This window comes from Coffea arabica, chromosome 11c, assembly GCF_036785885.1.
Source record: "Coffea arabica cultivar ET-39 chromosome 11c, Coffea Arabica ET-39 HiFi, whole genome shotgun sequence".
Classification (NCBI taxonomy): Eukaryota; Viridiplantae; Streptophyta; class Magnoliopsida; order Gentianales; family Rubiaceae; genus Coffea; species Coffea arabica.
The window spans coordinates 30,641,319-30,658,542 of record NC_092330.1 but is presented as its reverse complement, the minus strand read 5'-3'; the positions used below and the strand labels follow the sequence as shown (position 1 = coordinate 30,658,542).

General features: G+C 35.7%; 1 protein-coding gene across 3 annotated transcripts; it reads right to left on the bottom strand.

The window, feature by feature from the left end:
* Nucleotides 1-2,845: 2,845 nt before the first annotated feature.
* LOC113715386 (DEAD-box ATP-dependent RNA helicase 1) lies at nt 2,846-15,778 on the bottom strand. Of its 3 annotated transcripts, XM_027239570.2 has the most exons (10): nt 15,474-15,776; nt 14,803-15,037; nt 14,103-14,357; nt 13,442-13,593; nt 11,947-12,124; nt 9,508-9,695; nt 7,077-7,281; nt 5,471-5,576; nt 4,993-5,072; nt 2,846-3,390 (listed from the first exon to the last, which is right to left on the bottom strand). In XM_027239570.2, the coding sequence occupies exons 1-9, from the start codon at nt 15,629-15,631 to the stop codon at nt 5,008-5,010; spliced, it is 1,542 nt and encodes a 513-aa protein (XP_027095371.1). In that variant the 5' UTR covers nt 15,632-15,776; the 3' UTR covers nt 2,846-3,390; nt 4,993-5,007. The 3 variants fall into 3 exon arrangements, 1 of the variants encoding a protein (XP_027095371.1); XR_011823120.1 differs by lacking the exons at nt 2,846-3,390; nt 4,993-5,072 and adding an exon at nt 6,313-6,513 and having other exon boundaries at nt 15,474-15,778; XR_011823119.1 differs by lacking the exons at nt 2,846-3,390; nt 4,993-5,072; nt 5,471-5,576 and adding exons at nt 6,220-6,236; nt 6,313-6,513 and having other exon boundaries at nt 15,474-15,778.
* Between the last annotated feature and the right edge of the window lie 1,446 nt (nt 15,779-17,224).

Sequence of the window (17,224 nt, the reverse complement as noted above, 5' to 3'; positions counted from 1 at the left end):
CTATCTCTCAAAAATAATCTATTGTTATTTTTTAAAAAATAATTATGTAGAACATTAAACAAATATGTGATACCTCAAAATGCGAAGATATCATAATAATCCATACTTAATTAATAATTCTTTATGTAATTAGTTGAACTCCATAACATGATATTACATAATTTAAATCAAATAACATACAAATAATAACAAAATGAATACTAGTTTGAAACAAGTTGCAAAAAAATGAACGTTGGAACAAGTTTGTTGGGCAAAATTTTGTCTACCTGCTAAATTTTGTAATGAGTGGCTCACCCATTACACGTATCATTCTGATGATGCGTGTAATGGGTATTATACGGCCATAATAGGTGGCCGTGTAACCAACCCTTAAACTGTCAGATATTACACCGCTTATTGTACGCGGTTGGAGATGCTCTTAGTATGGTTAAATTAGAATTCAGAAGATTAGTTAATCATATCATTGTTTCTGTTCTTTTTCCTGATGTCATGTTTATAAAAATTTGAAATGGGTCTCAAAAGCAAATGAGCTAAGCTTTATCGGGTCTTGAAGCTAATGACTCTCTTGCTTGTCCAGAATCCCTAATTACCTTGTGTGTTTTCTCAAGTGGGAAGAACCAAGACTTGGTTGCCAGGTACTGAATTCGATTGTTTTCTATGCAGGAATTAGAACAAGAAAAACTGTGGCCCAAGAATTTAGTTTTGAAAGATGTGGCACAGTTCAAAAACTCAAACCAATATCAAATGTTGATGCTAGTCTGATCAATTGGAAGAGAGACCTTGATGCTTTTGAGCAGGAGTTTTGCAGTAATTGAAAAGGATAGCAACTGTTGTATCAAAGCACTGATTATACAAAAGAGAATACACTGTAAACTTTGAACACTATTGTGTGAGCTTCACACACCATTTTAAAATATACAATTATTTTTTTTCCAAATCTTAAATTCTCTGGAAATCCAAACTCTTGATCTCCCAAACTATCCCGACAAATTGTCTTTTGGGCATCATTGAGTCCCAAAAGGATTGAGTTGCATGCATTGCGAGAGGAGGAGAAATAATATGTCGAGTTGTTCAAATGCCTCCCATTCTGAGCCAGATTCAGAAATTTGTTTTTCCTAAAGGAACCTATGAAGGGAGTTAATCTTTGCTTCTGCACCTAATACCATTGTTCCCTAAAAGCGAAAGGATAAAAATGGGGGAAAACTGAACCCCAAACAAAAAAAATTAACAACTCGAACAAGCTTTATTTCTGGGGATTGGTCCAAAAAGATCTATGATCAGAAGATTAGTACAAAAAAAAAAAAGAAGATTAGTACAAAAAATTGTTCATTTTCAACATTTTCCAATTGTTAAGAGTGGGCTGAATTGGTCTCTGAATTTTATGAGATCACGAGCTTTTTTCCATTGCATCCAAAACCGAGGGTGCAATAGTTCAACCCTGCATTCTTGGCCTATGCATGTGATGTTCTAATCTTTTCGTTGAGAATGCATTGCCTGCGGATGATGAAACACCATCCGACCACTGTCTTCGATGTCTAAATCAGAGAACCTTGAAGGAATTTCAAGTGAAATGGTGCATAATTCTCCTGGTGCAGCTGGTTTATTCTTTCTCTCAAGTCATGTTGCTATGTTTTCTTCTTCATTCCAAAAGCTTGATGAGCAGGAGTTGAGACTTATACAAAACTATGAGGGAAATGGTATTAAGAAATGATATCACAGGCCATAGTTCATCATATAGGCAGATTTATAACTGTTTACGACCAAATAGGAAGCAAAAGAAAGAAATATAGGAAGAAGCAACAGTGTTTTTCTATTGATAGCAATGTAAAACTTGGGATCAGCTGATTCTTCAGCAATGGTCTCAAGCCTAGGAGCATTGATGGACGGTTTCAGAGGGCAAATCATTGCGGATGGAGCAACTTCAAGGACATAGCTCAGTTCCTTCCTCATTTTATCAATATAGAAGATCAGGAAGAGAATTTTTTCTTTTTTTCCAAAACTAGAAGGGTTTTGTTTCGGAAGTTCTTTGTAATGGGATGCTGGATGGTCTTGGGGGTTTAACCTTTTCTTTTGGCAAGAAAGAAACCTGGGATGGGGATGAATAATTGGAAGACTATAAATACTATTGTAGACATGGAAAAGTAGGGGAAGCAGTTGAAAATTATTTGTTGGCATTGGAGAACAGATGGTACAGCATGAGGCAAGAATTTAGCCAGATTTCTAGTGAGATCCATTCCTAAAAAAGATAAGTTTCCTGATGACCGAGGTCAATGTAAAAACCTAGTGGCAGAGGTTTTTGTTGCCTGGCAAAAGAAACGAATTTTTTGGTCAGAACCTGAAAAGCAGGGGCAAAATTTAAGGGCATCCTCTCGAATTGTTCTTTCACCAAATAAGCAGGATCCTTCCTTTTCATGATTCTTTGTTTTGATTGAAAATTGAATACTTCTCTCACCACTCACAAGATGCAGGTGTACGATTGGAGGGGGCATCAATTAATTAATTTATGTGATATTAAAAACTTTTAACCTGATTTAGACAAGCTAAAATAGCACATAATAAGATAGCAACACACAAACTGCTTCTTCTTCCTCATCCTGTCAACTATAAATTAGGCATTCTTATTTTCATCGTCACTAGAATGTGGTGCTATCCTGTAATTAAAAAAAAAATGGTTAACTGCAGTTCTTGTTCCCCAAAGTAAACAGGCTTATTAGCTCTACTATCATGCACCTGTAGAAGACGAAAAAGTGAGAAGTTTCAAGTATTGATTCGTCCATTTTCCAGATTACCATGCTCGGTAAAAAATTTATAACAAAACCAAGAATCAACGCTACCAACAACGATATAACAAAACCAATTACCTGACTGATGAACTAAATGCAATACTATCACTTTTTTGTACTGATTATCTTTTCTATACAGTGACCCAAAACCATTTTGGCATATAACTCGTGTCTACATCATCGCAATGTTCAAACTTCTATCAATCCTGTTACGTTAAGCTTCTGCAAGTCATGGACATCGACAATAAATTAGATCTTTTAAACTCAATATGGCTGGCAATTTCAGCCATACAGAAGCTTTTCAATTGAGCCATACTTTGCTTCTTCACTCGACTACCTCAAAAGGACACATGACATTGCACAAAGAACATGGTGTTTCCCTTCAATCACACAACGTCTTTCAGTTCTGCGAAGGCAATTCCACTGTTAAGCATCAGAATGCCCTATGAGCAGAGAAAACAACCCAAAACTGCTCCAGAGCACGTAGCAGATTTCTGAGCATGTGACTGCTCCAATGTGCAGAACCAGCTAAAGAGCACCAAGCCCGATATTTTAGAAAGTTACTGATGATCACCAGCAATATCCGTTCCTTGATCTGTATTCAACGCTGCAGTAGACAGTGAGACAAATTCAGCTCCAGAACCAAGTATTTTGGTACACCAATATGGACTAAGGTTCGTCCCTGACCTGAAAGTCAGAAATATATACTTGCACAACACAAAGGAATAAAGAATTTATTTCACCTCATGCATTTTATGCTCTATAAGAATTTCTAAAAAACCAAAAGAATCCAAAAAACCTATGTTTTCTACTCTTCACTTTGGTAAATTTTCCACAATCAATGTACACAAGGAAACTACTATATCTTTCCATGGGGCCTTACCATGGCAAGCCTGATTGTCCTTCCTGAGAGTTGTCTGACATTGGATAATAGTACCAGTATTTACCTTTAAAAATGCCCCATGACCCAATTTCTAAATTTTTTTCTCCATCTGATTTTGCAATTTCCTTAACAGTACAAGACAAAGATACAAATCATATATAGAGCTTAAAAGAAGTGACTGACTACAAATAGACCAGAACTAGCAACTGAACAAAAACATCCAATCACAACCAAAGGAGTCGTAGATATCAAGATTTTCTGCTAATATTTAGTAAGACCACATTACATGAAAAAGTGGATAATATCTGTGAAAGCATTGCATAGTTATATCTAAGCCACCAAAAAGAATGGATGATTATAATTAACGATTTTAGCATCTGTATGATATCATACTTGAAACAAGTAAAATGGGAAATAGACTGAGAAAACACTTTCTCACGCATATTTTAAAATGCAGTGAGAAGAGCATGAATATTTAGATTCATAAAAGAATTCGAGAATTGAGTACCTCTCTGACTAACATACATATCACCTTTAATCTATCGGTAATATTCATGGAACACATTAGCAACATGTTCTGAACCAAAAGCACGTGTATCTGAAGCTCCCTTCTGTCATGCATTGAGATAGACCTTTTTGAAAACTGTAAGCGAAGCATCCGACAACATTTATATTTTTAGGTCACATTTATCATTTTGTCTCCACTAAATGAGAAGATTGGTCTATGGCGCGAGGAACCATTTAGAGAACATAACTCAAAGATGCCGTTGTCCCAAGCGGCTTTTCTGATCCTGCTCAATCAAGGTCACCATCTTTTGATCAGGCCAAAAGCTATTATGCCACCACAGTTACTCCATCCACTTTTGGTCTCTCTCTAACTCAAGGTACAGCACTCTCAAATCCAATACATGGATTATTTGTAATTCATTTATAGTGAAGGTCACTAGTTGAAATTATACTGGTCAAGTAAATTGAACTATCAAAGTTCAATTAGAACCACATAAGTTTGACTAAACAAAGAGATGATATAGGCATTCAAAATGTTGACTTCCTTTGGTAATTGTTGCATTTGATGAAGAAATATAAAGATCATTAAAATGATTTGTATCTTATATGTTGACATTCACATAGGAGCAAAAAGCAAAATGTAAATTTCACATTGACAATTTGAACTTATTTACAAATACAAATATGACAACTTATCAAAACTTTTTCTTACATTCTAAAACAAAAACAATAATAGGTATTCCTACTTACAACATTCATCAAGCATTTTATGAATTATAGCAAATTAAATTTAAGTACATTCGCTAAATTCATGCATACCTTTTCTTTTCCAAATTACACTTGCGCTTTGCGCTTCCTGTGAACTTCTGATTCGACACTCTCTTTTAGTTTCTCCAAAGCTGGCAAAAGATAATTAATCAGTTAAGGTAGGATATGCAGACACTGGATTTCCAGATTAATAACTCTTTTATGTAAAGTTCTTCGCACTTCTGTAAGCATATCTATAATTTGTGAGGTTTTCAATAGTTAAATCCCACAGTTCCTCAACAATAGTGAGTTTGATGTCTCCCACTTTCCCTGTCTCATAGAATCATTGGCTCAATGAAAGAAAACTATTCCTTAATACACCCTTCGTGTGATGGTAAATAGCACAAAGTTTAAACATTAATACCGAATGGTCTTGCATTGAAACCCCACCAGTAGGTTGATACTAGCCCAACTCTAAGATGATTATAGTTCATGTGCTTGTATGTGGGTCTCCTATTACTCTAGGAACTGGCAAAAGTAGACAGAATACCTGAAGTGTAAATGGAGCGACGTGACTCCACTGATTGTGGAGGAATGTGATACAAGGGACACGAATTGTTGTCAGCTTTCTGTAATAGCTTTTTGAATCGCTTAACCTGAAACAAGCATAAAAAAAGTTAATTACACACATACTGCAGGATTCCCCATGGGTGTTGGGGACATAATGTAGGTGAACTTAGAGAATTACAAGTCTTTACCAATATAATAATCCAAATAGATTATATCAATGTGTAAACCCAGAAACTGCCCAAATGACTGCATTTGGAGTTGAATTAGTCATTTCACCAACAAACTTATTACCGCTAAAAGCAAACCCCAAAGATACTGTCAAATACAAATAAACATGTGTGCCCTACGCCCAACAAACAAAAAGAATTCTTGCTATCAATAAGCAAAAAAAATTCACAACTAAACTGGTAAGACCCTTCTTAATTTAAAGTTGCAATGGCTTTTGCAGGACAAAGACCGTCAAGAGGAACGGACAGCATGGCTTGTAAACACTAGAAGAGACTTGAAATTTGACAGAACTCCAACTTGAGTTTTAACTAAATGTTCTTTTGCAATTCTGCATGTTTAGGGGCTTTTAGTAACTTCTCTCATAGGTTCTGTTCTTAGGCAGATGCAGCACTTATGTAATTTTTGCTTTCTTGGAGCATAAGCCAACTCTACAAATATATCTGCCATAGGCAAATGCTACCAGATTTTCAGTACCAAGTTTTACTTGGAGCAGTTCTCTTTCTTGAAGTCTGCATGCCCTATAAAAGTAACATGTATGTATTAAGTCTTATGAGAAAAACTTAGGAACTGAAGAATATTTTGCAGAAATCAAACCCTCTTCTGTCACTGTGAAGCCTAAGGTCTCATGTCTTCTCTTCTACTTCTTCCTGTTCTTGTCTGATTTCTGAGCTTTCTGCACTCCAGTCATACAACCGCCAAAACTCTCCTCTCAACGTCACCTTTCATACCAAATTCACAGCATTCAAGCTAAACATTCTTAGTCCACAAATTTAGCAATCCCCTAAATCTTACAGCCTTGAAATACAGATAGACATTTGCTGGTTAGCTAAGTTTTGCTGCCAAAAGTAAAATCCTTCATAATAAAGAAGAAGAGTTTGCCACAGAAGTGGATAATATAAGTAAACAATGATGTCTCAAGGAGGGAAATATAGGTTAGTTCTCTCCATTTGATAGGTAAGTAGTACACTTTTCCCCAGTTGAGGGCTACACAGCCGAACGTGGAGGATGGGATAATCTACCATGTGCTGCTTGCTTGGTGTGACAACAAAACAATATGGATCCTTCACTTTTTCAGCAACTAAACTATAATCCCATCCTACCAATCTTTTAAAAGGACTATTTATGGCATATCCAATCAATAATTCAATACTTGACCAAACTTGAAAAAAATGTTTAAAGAGCATGAATAATTGCAACAGAGTCTTCCCACGAAATTCAATCTGAGGGTGACGCATCATCCCTTGTCCAATATGTGAACCAAAAGAGCTCTAAGAGAAGTAAAATAGGCCCCCAGAGAAGGACTTCAAAGTGGATAGGATCCTATAATTGATAGACAACAAGAAAGAAAGACAACTAACCTCATCTTTGTGAAGCAGTGTGAAACAGCAACCAGATTTACCCGCTCTGGCAGTTCGACCGGCTCGATGAATATAAGTCTTAATATATGGAGGCATGTCATAATTGATGACATTTCTAACCTCTTCAACATCCATTCCACGAGTCATTGCATCAGAGGAAACAAGAACACGGATTTCCCCTGCTCGGAATGCCTTCAAAGTTTTGCTGTAGAAGATTTACATTCTTAATGAAGTTCCATATTGTAAATATGCTAGTGGAAAAAAGGTATGAGGAAATTTAGGATTGTTCTTAAGCATCCAAGATCTGCTTTTTGCTTATTAAACTACTAGTACCATTTAAAGATATGATAGAAGTGCATTGATATTGGACAGTTGGTATACACCTTCTACAGGTTACCTTGCAAAAATTCATCCCAACCACAATAATACACAAAAGATTCAAGAAACCAACAAATATCATTTTGTTTTTTCTTTCCATCATGTGAATGATTTCTTTCTTTGTTGGTTAGAAAACTCTCACACATTCGATATCTACCAAAGAAGCACTTCTCTGAAAACAACACATATTAAATTACATAATCTGTGGCATCATTCTCGAACCAAACTAAATTTTGGTGAATATGGGCGATTATGGAAAATTTTTTTGTCATCCTAAGCAACTCTAGCTTGATTAATTGTATGGAGGAAAAAAAAAGGCTGAAGAGTTTCTAAGAAACATATGTGAACCTTTTAACAGTGGAGGGATTAGTGGGTTATAGATTTGGCCATCAAAGTTATATTGGCTCTTTATAGAAAGTGACCAAGAAGCATATTATATTCAGAACAACATGACAATGCAAAATGATTTTGAAGCTAATGAGAACATTAATGTTGTAGATCATGACAAGATCTATGCTTCATACTAATTCAGTACATCGCTTTTTCTAACACCCATTTCTAACCGGAAGGGAGCCTCGTAGGATTTAGTAGTTTTAACACTATTGTTGGTAAAAGAATGCTCATAACCACATTATTTCTAGTTTCTCTGTTCTTGTTTGAAAGAATACAAAACATCAATGAAGCTGTCTCTTTTTCTGTTCCATATTTTCAAAAAATAATCTAAAGAGAAGCATCATGAATACACATTCACTCAAGCACTGTGCCACTTAAAATATTTCATCATAAAGGCTTCTCAGCAACATAAATTTGTTCAGAATTAGAGTGCATAACATCTTCCTGTCAAAGGATGGCTTACCATCAAATTCAGCAGCCAAATTCGAAACCCAACATTAACCTGTGCATTGCTTCCTTTCTCAGGACAACAAAAAACCCAATAAAGTCTCAGTCCAACTAAAAACCCCTCAAGCAAAAAATCCACCTCAGTTTGTATATTTCCTGGGTCACTCCCTAGTCCAGTCTCCTACCAACAACATTGCTATATGAATGGCTATGTAGTTTTCAACAAGCCATCACTCACATCAAATAATATCCACCATCCCACAATTTTATGATCCCTGTTGCCAATGCCATCACTCTGTACAACCAACAACCACAACCTCCAATTAAATACACAACTTCTTCATGCCAGAAGCTTTCCCCAAGGAAGTACTTACTCGTGATAAAATGAGTGCCACAGCTACATTTTCAGGTAGGTTTTGAAATTATATTCTTGTTTTTTCATACTTAAAGAATCATGGAAAGGTACACTCACTAAGTGAAGGAATCAATGGCTTAGTTAACTCATTGTAAAAGAATAGGGCCAGCAGTTATAAGGTTTTGATATTCAGAAACCCCTGGTAAAAAGTAACAACAACAAAGCAAACATTTCTCTATCCAACTGTAGAGAAGACTAGGAGTTTCTCTTCCACAAGGTTAAAAATTATGCATCATTCTCATGATGGTAGCAAAGCTTTGATAGGTCATATCAATCTGTTAGTTGAGAAATATAGAAGGTCCATGAGCCAATATCTACTATAAAGGGGCCAAGCACAAAATCTACAAAGCTATATGAGCCAACTCCAAGACAATGACTTGGGCATAGCTAACTCCTTTAGGTACTTGAAAATTGTGCTTGGGCAAATTCACTGTTCTATTAGTAAAAAGTACAAGAATAGCCAGCATCTAGTTTGTGCCACTTCACATTGAAGATCTTGATAGCAGCTTAAGAACAATGTTCATAGGAAAATTTAAAGGCAATAGGATGTAAATGTTGGACGTCGGTGATGCAGAAGAGACCAAAGTTCTTCTCTTATGATTTTCTCCAAATTCATTGATAAATTAGTAGTGCCCTCTTGTGCTGGGCTTAAAGTTGCTTTAACAAAACGAAGATGATTACCTCACAAAAGAGGGCAATTAAACAACACCATCCAGCCAAAAGTTACTTCAACAATGTGAACTATTGGTACAACAGCTTAAAAAGATGATGAACAATATCCAAACATACGTTGCTTACCTTCTTACAGATTGGCGTTGAAGACGGGAATACTCCTTGATCTCAAAATTCAAGTCATCAAAAAAATTAAGTAATGTGCATAGCCTATGAGTTGACTCCACCGATGATGTAAAAACAATGCATTTCTCCCCTTGCAAACTCTGCAGAAGAGCTACCAAATAAAGGGGTTTAAGCTTTGATTCACATATCTGCAGAAAACAATCACATTCATTTAATAGTTTGTCTTGAAACACAGATATATAGCTATATGCGTACATGACTATATCCATATACATGCACAAATATATATATATATATATATATATATTCCAAAAATAAGTAGATTCATCATAATTAACACACCCCATTAGAAGAAAACTTGGATGCTTGTGAAGTAACCAAATTACTCATTATTGGAAGGAGAAAACTCCATTTCATAATATCCAACAGTTTGATAAAAACCACTATTATTCCCAACACATTAAGCTGTATATGGAACGAAAGATGATGTACCAATTTTCAGCCTAGCAATGTTTAAAACAAAAGGAAGAAATTTTCACTGCTTCATCAACATGGCAAGTTGAAGCTTCAATAGGTCTTTTATTCAGATTGGTAATGGAAGAATGTGTGGTAAAGTGTCAAAATCACTAGTTTACGTACGTCGCCAGACTAAAGCAAACGAGTTCCTGAAAACTATTACTTCACAATGAGGAGGAAGTAGGCTGGAACTGTACAAGAGAAATAAGAGGAATGCATGTTCTATTACCTATTCTAAAATATCTCCATCTAAAAACTGTAAGGGTGAAACAGATAGAAAGTAATTCCTATAGCAAGATGATTTGCTATTGCTATAGCCAATCATATATAGTAGATATTATTTTATACTCCCTCCACATTTCATCAGTCATAACTACTATTTTTGTCCTTGCCAATATACTTGTCATGGTTTAAAAAATCAAATAAACGAAAACTATTTATCCATTTCAACCTTTGTGCAATCTCCAAAGCAAGAACCTTATAGTAGAAACCAACTTTAAATCAAGGTTAACAGTAGAAATCAGAGTTTGATAGGTGATTTGTCTTGGTCAGACTTAAAATGCCGCAAACTATGCAGCAGTTACAATGACAAACAAAATGGGGTAGATAGTATTTTAAATTATGTTCAAGCAAGAACTGCAAATTCTTGATGCTGACACTAAAAACTTCTAAACCAGACATATACCAGCTTAAAACTCAAAAGCAGTACAGGTAGTATGTATAATTCACTTGTGCTTTTCAAGAACCAACTCCAAAAGCAAACCCTTTTAAGGGGAGATAATTATCAAACCCCATTTTTTAGGCTTTCAACTACCAAGTCTTTAACTGAACAAGTACCTCATCATCACACACTATTTTTGAATTGAAAACATTAGCACTAAGAAATTCCAATGCATCTGTTTAGCTCGTAAATCAACCTCAGTAGTAATTGAAGATCATATAGACAAAACATATATAATTCCAAGATACATGTGCCTGACTAAAAATGATTCAAGCTTCGGACTTGTCGAAGTCAAAATGTAATTTGTTTTTATGGACCCTGGAATACTTTTGACAGCTTTGAGGTAAATATATAATCCTAGTAAATGATTTAACAACATAAGAGTAATACAGTCATTAAACTGACTAGCAGGAAGTGTATGGAGGTAGGTGTTCCAACCCTACAGCACTTCACCACCACTATCAACAGTCAAACTTTATCTGGGGGGAAAAAATTTCACGTTTCTTTCATACCTTAAGAAATCAAATGGCAAGAATTTTAATGTCGTTTGGTGAAGGCTAAGTGAGATGAATGCTGGAAGGGGCCAAGTAAAGAGTGCTTTTATTATTCTTCTAATGACCTGGACAGATAATTTACAACTAGATATTATTAATGTTGTTTCACCTTGTATCTTGCTTGAAGATCTTTATGCCAAAGACTAAAATAATCTCCGTCTAACGAAGTAAATGAAATATGTTTGCTAGCTCACAAGATGGTCACAGGGTGATGCCCTTTGGGATTTACCACAAGCCCAGTAAGTTTGGTGGGGCATCACAGCTTGGAAGATTGACTTGCAACTTGTAGGGGGCAAATATTCATCAAGAGTGATGATTGAAACTTATTAAAGCTGTGCAGTGAAATTATACCAGCTACTTTGTTTTTCTAGTTGAGATGCCAAAATTAATGGACGACAGATATAAACAATTGCTAAAGAATTGGATCCAGGGAATACCAGAACTAACACTTAATGAGCCTAGAGGTGCCTAGGTAATAGCTAGTGGCAAAGGAAAATTATGTCAAGGGAGATCAATCAGTATAAACAAGGTGGCTTCCATTGGTGCCTATGATGAAGAAATATATAATTATCATAAAATGATTAATGTAAGACAGAGAAAGCCCCACTGTTCTCCTAGTACAATTCAGAGAGTTGTCAGTGTTCATACCACTTTAAAGGACTTCAACTGATCAGGGAGTTGATAACGCTTTTCTCCAGTAGTCAAGAACAAAGGATGATGCAAATCAAGCTGTGCAAGTTTGCCTGGGTCTTGTGTTAGAGTGGCAGATAGAACCATTTTCACAAGCCTTGGGTAAAGCTTACCCTTGAAGCCTCTTTCTACCCCACTGCACAATTCACCATATAACAAAGCCAAGTATAAGAGAGAGCACAGTATGAATCTTTGAACAGTAATGCATTTTGAGGAAAACAAAATATTCAAAAACTTTGATGAAAGAATATAATGAGAGATTTCAGGACAGCATGGACACAAGGTACACTCTCACATACTCCCAATGCCCATCTAGTCCAAACTTTAGAGGGACAAACAAATTCTGAAAAATAATAAAAAGGCAACAAGCTGGCATTTAAAAAGATCCTAAAAAATGCAAAACCAATTACAATTAACATTGCAACTAAGAGCATTACTAGTATAGTTCCCTTTCAGATAATACCACAATTTTCACTCTAATGTAAGAACACAGAACCATAACAATCTGGGTCCAAAATCTAGCAGCAAGCCATGTGCATTCTCCATAAGATATCTGCAAAAGGACCAAGTGTCTAGGTGCTCGGTGGGCATGTAAATTATGATCAGTGTGTTTCAGGTGGCTTACACAGGATTAGGGCAGGCCTGGTAGCATCTGAATGCAGGAGTCAAAGCAATTCAAGGAAGGGAAAAAGAGCTGAGAACGATAAAGTAGGCAGAACTCTAAAAGAAAAAAAAAACTCCTCTGAGCTGAGAAGTCTGCCATTTTGTAGTCAATGTGCCAAAGAAGCTTCATTCTTACAATAAAGATGGTCCTTTAGCCAAAGGCGGCAAAAACCATGTACATGAAGCAAACATGCTCAATGTTCTGTTCTACAATAAATAAAAAGAGATATAACAAAATGCATAGATGCTATACGAAATATGAAAAGTAAAAGGTACATTTCACGTATAGCGCTCTTTCTCCAACAAGGATGGTGAGTGTGGGGAACTTGCTGACAATGCCTTACTGATAAACTCCAAGCCACAAGACCACAAATCCTGTGCAAGGTCTAATAACCCCTAGACCAGTCTGATTTTTGATGCATGAATGCATGATAAGAGTAGCATATTGGCAAACATTGAATGACCTCGAGAAATCCATTAAGAGAATTAGTTAGATCAGTGGCTAGTGGTGGTATAAAAATGTGATTGCCCTTGGCAGGGCAAGCATGAACAGTCTGTGCCATGTAGGCGATGAAAAAACAATATGCTTCCACGATATTATCTAATGAACAAGGGTAAGGCTAGCTGGCAACTGTACTCAGACAGATCCGTTGAATTCGATGCGAATACTAACTCGTGTAACACATGCTACACCACACATTTTGTTAGCATTGACCTTCCACACCAAGGAACCATATTCATAAAAGTAACCTACTAAATTTGTAAAGGAAGCTGAAAACCAAAAACTCACTTTCTGCGAATGGTCCTCAGTGAACCAAATGTAGATGCACAACTGCCAGCAGAGGGGAAGAAATTGTTGTTGCAACATTGGGCCACTTGGAGGACTGTTGGCAACCAAGATTGATAAGCCTCCCTAAGTAGCCTATCTGTTTCATCAACCACCTATAAATAGTGACCTGTTAGAGAAATGTTTTTTAACATGAGAAAAAATTAATTCAATACCAATCTAAAGTATGAATACGAGGTTCACAGTCCTGATATGTCTCAACCTAGCCAGGTCTAGATTCAGTTGTAACTTTTGTAAGTCCAGCTTTAAGGGACATCAATCCAATGAAAGCATCAAAACAGTTATATAAATGGTGTTGAAATTCAGAATGTAACATTGATTTGTTATAAGCAATCAACAAGGCTGAACAACATTTGATCTGAAAGTCAACTTCAAATCCTTTGACAAATAAAAGAAGAAAAGAAACAAGAAATCCAGATCTAAACAATCTATAGAAGAGACGGCTATCAGTAGACAAGATGCCAGACAATTATTTCAAATTTACCATCAGCAGGCTAATCAAGATAGAGAATTTATACTGATGGCAAATGCACTGTGAATTCCTAAAATCAAAGAATAAAAAAATTCACATGCAGAACTAGATATAACAGAGTAAATGCCTTACAAGAAAAGAAAGGTGTTCCAACGTAAAACCCTTTGTGTTGCTGATATGATCCATCAACCTTCCAGGTGTAGCCACCAGTATATCCACAGAACTTTGGAACTTCTGCACAACATCTTCAGGGTCGTAACACATTCCTGCCTCAAGCTTAGGCTTCTTAATGAGCTGTGAGATCTCATCAGCAATAGAAGACTGACCAACAGCTAAACCCACAGACAGACCAACTGCAGGTGCAAAAGCAGCAAAGACATCCTTGACCTACAAAAAGGAAATGAAACCATATAAACATGTCCTTTAAACATTTGAAGGATAAAGGATGAGACAGTCTAACATCCAAGTGGTTTAGTTAGTCTGCACATCTTTCAAAAGAACCGAATTCAATTGACATAAAACTCCATACATGCTAATACCACTCCACTTGACCTAAAAGTCACTTTAAAAATAATAATAATAACAAGCCAAAACACTTTGATAAGATCACAAGAAAAAGATTGTGCAAGAATTCAACACATGATCTAGGACCAATCACTGTCCAATGAAAACTATTACCAAACTGAAACACCTTCAAATAATAATAATAATAAACAGCCATCGACCACTTCAGCCGAGTCAACAAATTCAGCAGAATTAGTAAATATTAACGTTTTAGGAAAAATGTACATCACGAGATAAATTTTCCATGAGACACAGTACGCATATAAACCTGCAAAGCCAAGTCACGAGTAGGCAAGACCACCAAAGCACGAAGACATTTTACTGCACGAGTCGACAACATTTGCACAATTGGCAGAGCATAAGCCAGAGTTTTCCCACTTCCTGTTGGTGAATTTATACAAAGGTCTCGCTCAAACGAACCAGGGCCAATCGTCTCTTGCCATGCCGCTAATTGCACCGGAAACAAAGAACTAATGCCCATTTTTTGCAAAGCCTCTTCCAGCCTAGGACATAGAAATGCGTAATTTAAAACAGATACAGAAACATTACAATCTGGAGAAATAAAACATATATCCGACTCAAAAAAGACCAAAGCTAAAATTCTAAGTCGAATTCCAATACAAGTCTTTTTTTGTTTTTCCTAAACATCAAAAATCAAAGCCCAAATCCACGTTATCACTATAACAAAACAACAATCTGCTTAGCTGCAAGAAACAAAATACTTAAACTAACTGGTACAATCATGATTTTAATATTTACTACCTCATGCATTTCTCACATTAGAACAACCCAATACAGAATAGAGCAGAACCCAACAAAAACAACGGCAATTCAGTAATAAAAAAAAAGAAAAAAAAAACTGCTCCAGGAAACTACATTGTTACCTGTGCCTTATAAAAATTGAAAACAAAAAAATAAATTAAATTAGACAAAGGGTACCTGGGGTCAAGAAAAGGGAGGAGCTTAAGAGGGCATTGATCAAAAGTTGTGATGTCAATTGGGTCTCTCATCCATGGAAGAACTGGGGCGGCACTACCGCTAGTAGTAGTACTAGTACTACTAGTGGTAGATTTTCTTTTGCTTTTTTGACCCTCCATCAGTTAATTTTACCACTATAACTAGCAATCACCACTGGAAATACTCGAGCAGATTTGTAAGAAAAAATGGCGGAGTTTTTGGGTGGGAGAAGGCCGACGGAAGCGAGTTTGAGGCTTTTATGGAAGGGGTGGCAAAGAATGGAAAATTGCCAGTTTGGTGATTTAACTTTTTTTTTTTAAATTTAAGCCAATTTATTTTCCCATCTTCCATCTTTAGTCAATGTAGTCCCTCAAGTTTAATTTTGTCATTTTTTTTTCACTTTGCATCACCAAGTAAAATTGGTTGAGCATAAAAATCACCAACAGATGAAGGCAATCTAGGAAATCCACAATTGTTCTATATTAAAATTTCAACCAAAAAAATTAGTCAATTATATTTGGAAGAAATAGGAGTGAAAAGAATCAAGTAAAAATTAAAGCTATATTTGAGTAGGAAATTGAGGGTTTCGAATAATTAGTATTGACTATTTTGCTATCAAAAATCGGAAAAAAAAAAAAGACGGAGGCAATTTTTAGGATAGGAAGTTTAAATAACTTTCTTGTGTAGTTAATCTTTTCAAGAGTTTAATCATGAGTCAAATAGATTATTTTTAACTTAATTTTATTTTACTTGTGTGAAGTTCTTTTTTTTTAAGCTAATCCTATGTACGGGGGAGGATGCCACCCCTATATTTCATTAAATAATTAAAAAAAAAAAGGAAGGGAACATAAGACTTTACCTCCAAAATACATGGGAAAGAAATTGGATCTGACATAACCAATTTGAGGTAAGGTTTCTTGGCAGAAAGGTTACTCAAAATGCTGCAAATTAGTTGAAGCAAAACCAGGCTTGAAATCGGCCCTTGCAAGCCTTGATTCCTGCCCCAGTTCCTCCTAGCTGAAATTCAACATGCAAGTTGCGCAAGTTGGACAGCTTGATTTCTTTTAGAGCCATCATTTCCTACTTTTGACTAGAAGTTTGACAAAACAATTTCATGGTTAGAAGTAAGTTCAAGCATTATCAAGAAATAACTTTATGTCACTTTAATCCTTGGAGATTCCATTAGCATCACAACTTTTGACCTTTTGGAAGCTATATTCATATTAAAGAAGAAAAAGACAAAAAAAGCTTATATAGAATTTTCTCTATAAATAAGGCATTTGTTCAGCTTGCTTTTGTAACTTTGGAGGCTAGGAAAATACTACACAAAATGTAGATTTTAACTAGAACTTCTTAGTTCATTAGTTTAACGTAGTGTAGGACTAGTTTTCATCCATTCTTCTACTAGCTAAGACATAGATGAAAATTAAGGATTGAAGGTGGAGAAGTTCATGTTTACAAGTGACAAGGGATTTAATCTCTTCAACTCTTTACTTCTTGTATTTGACTCTTAGGTTTAGTTATAGTACAAGTTTAGTATTTGCTTTTATGTTTTGTTAGTTTTTATACATAGGGGATGGATGAACTATCTATGATTGTTATGTGATATTTTCATGGCTAATTGAATTATTTCTTGAACAAGTTATATGACACTTTTGCTCTTACAATCATGATTAACTTGGTACCATTAATTGTGATTATCTAAAGATATTACTTTATCAATGACACTTGGG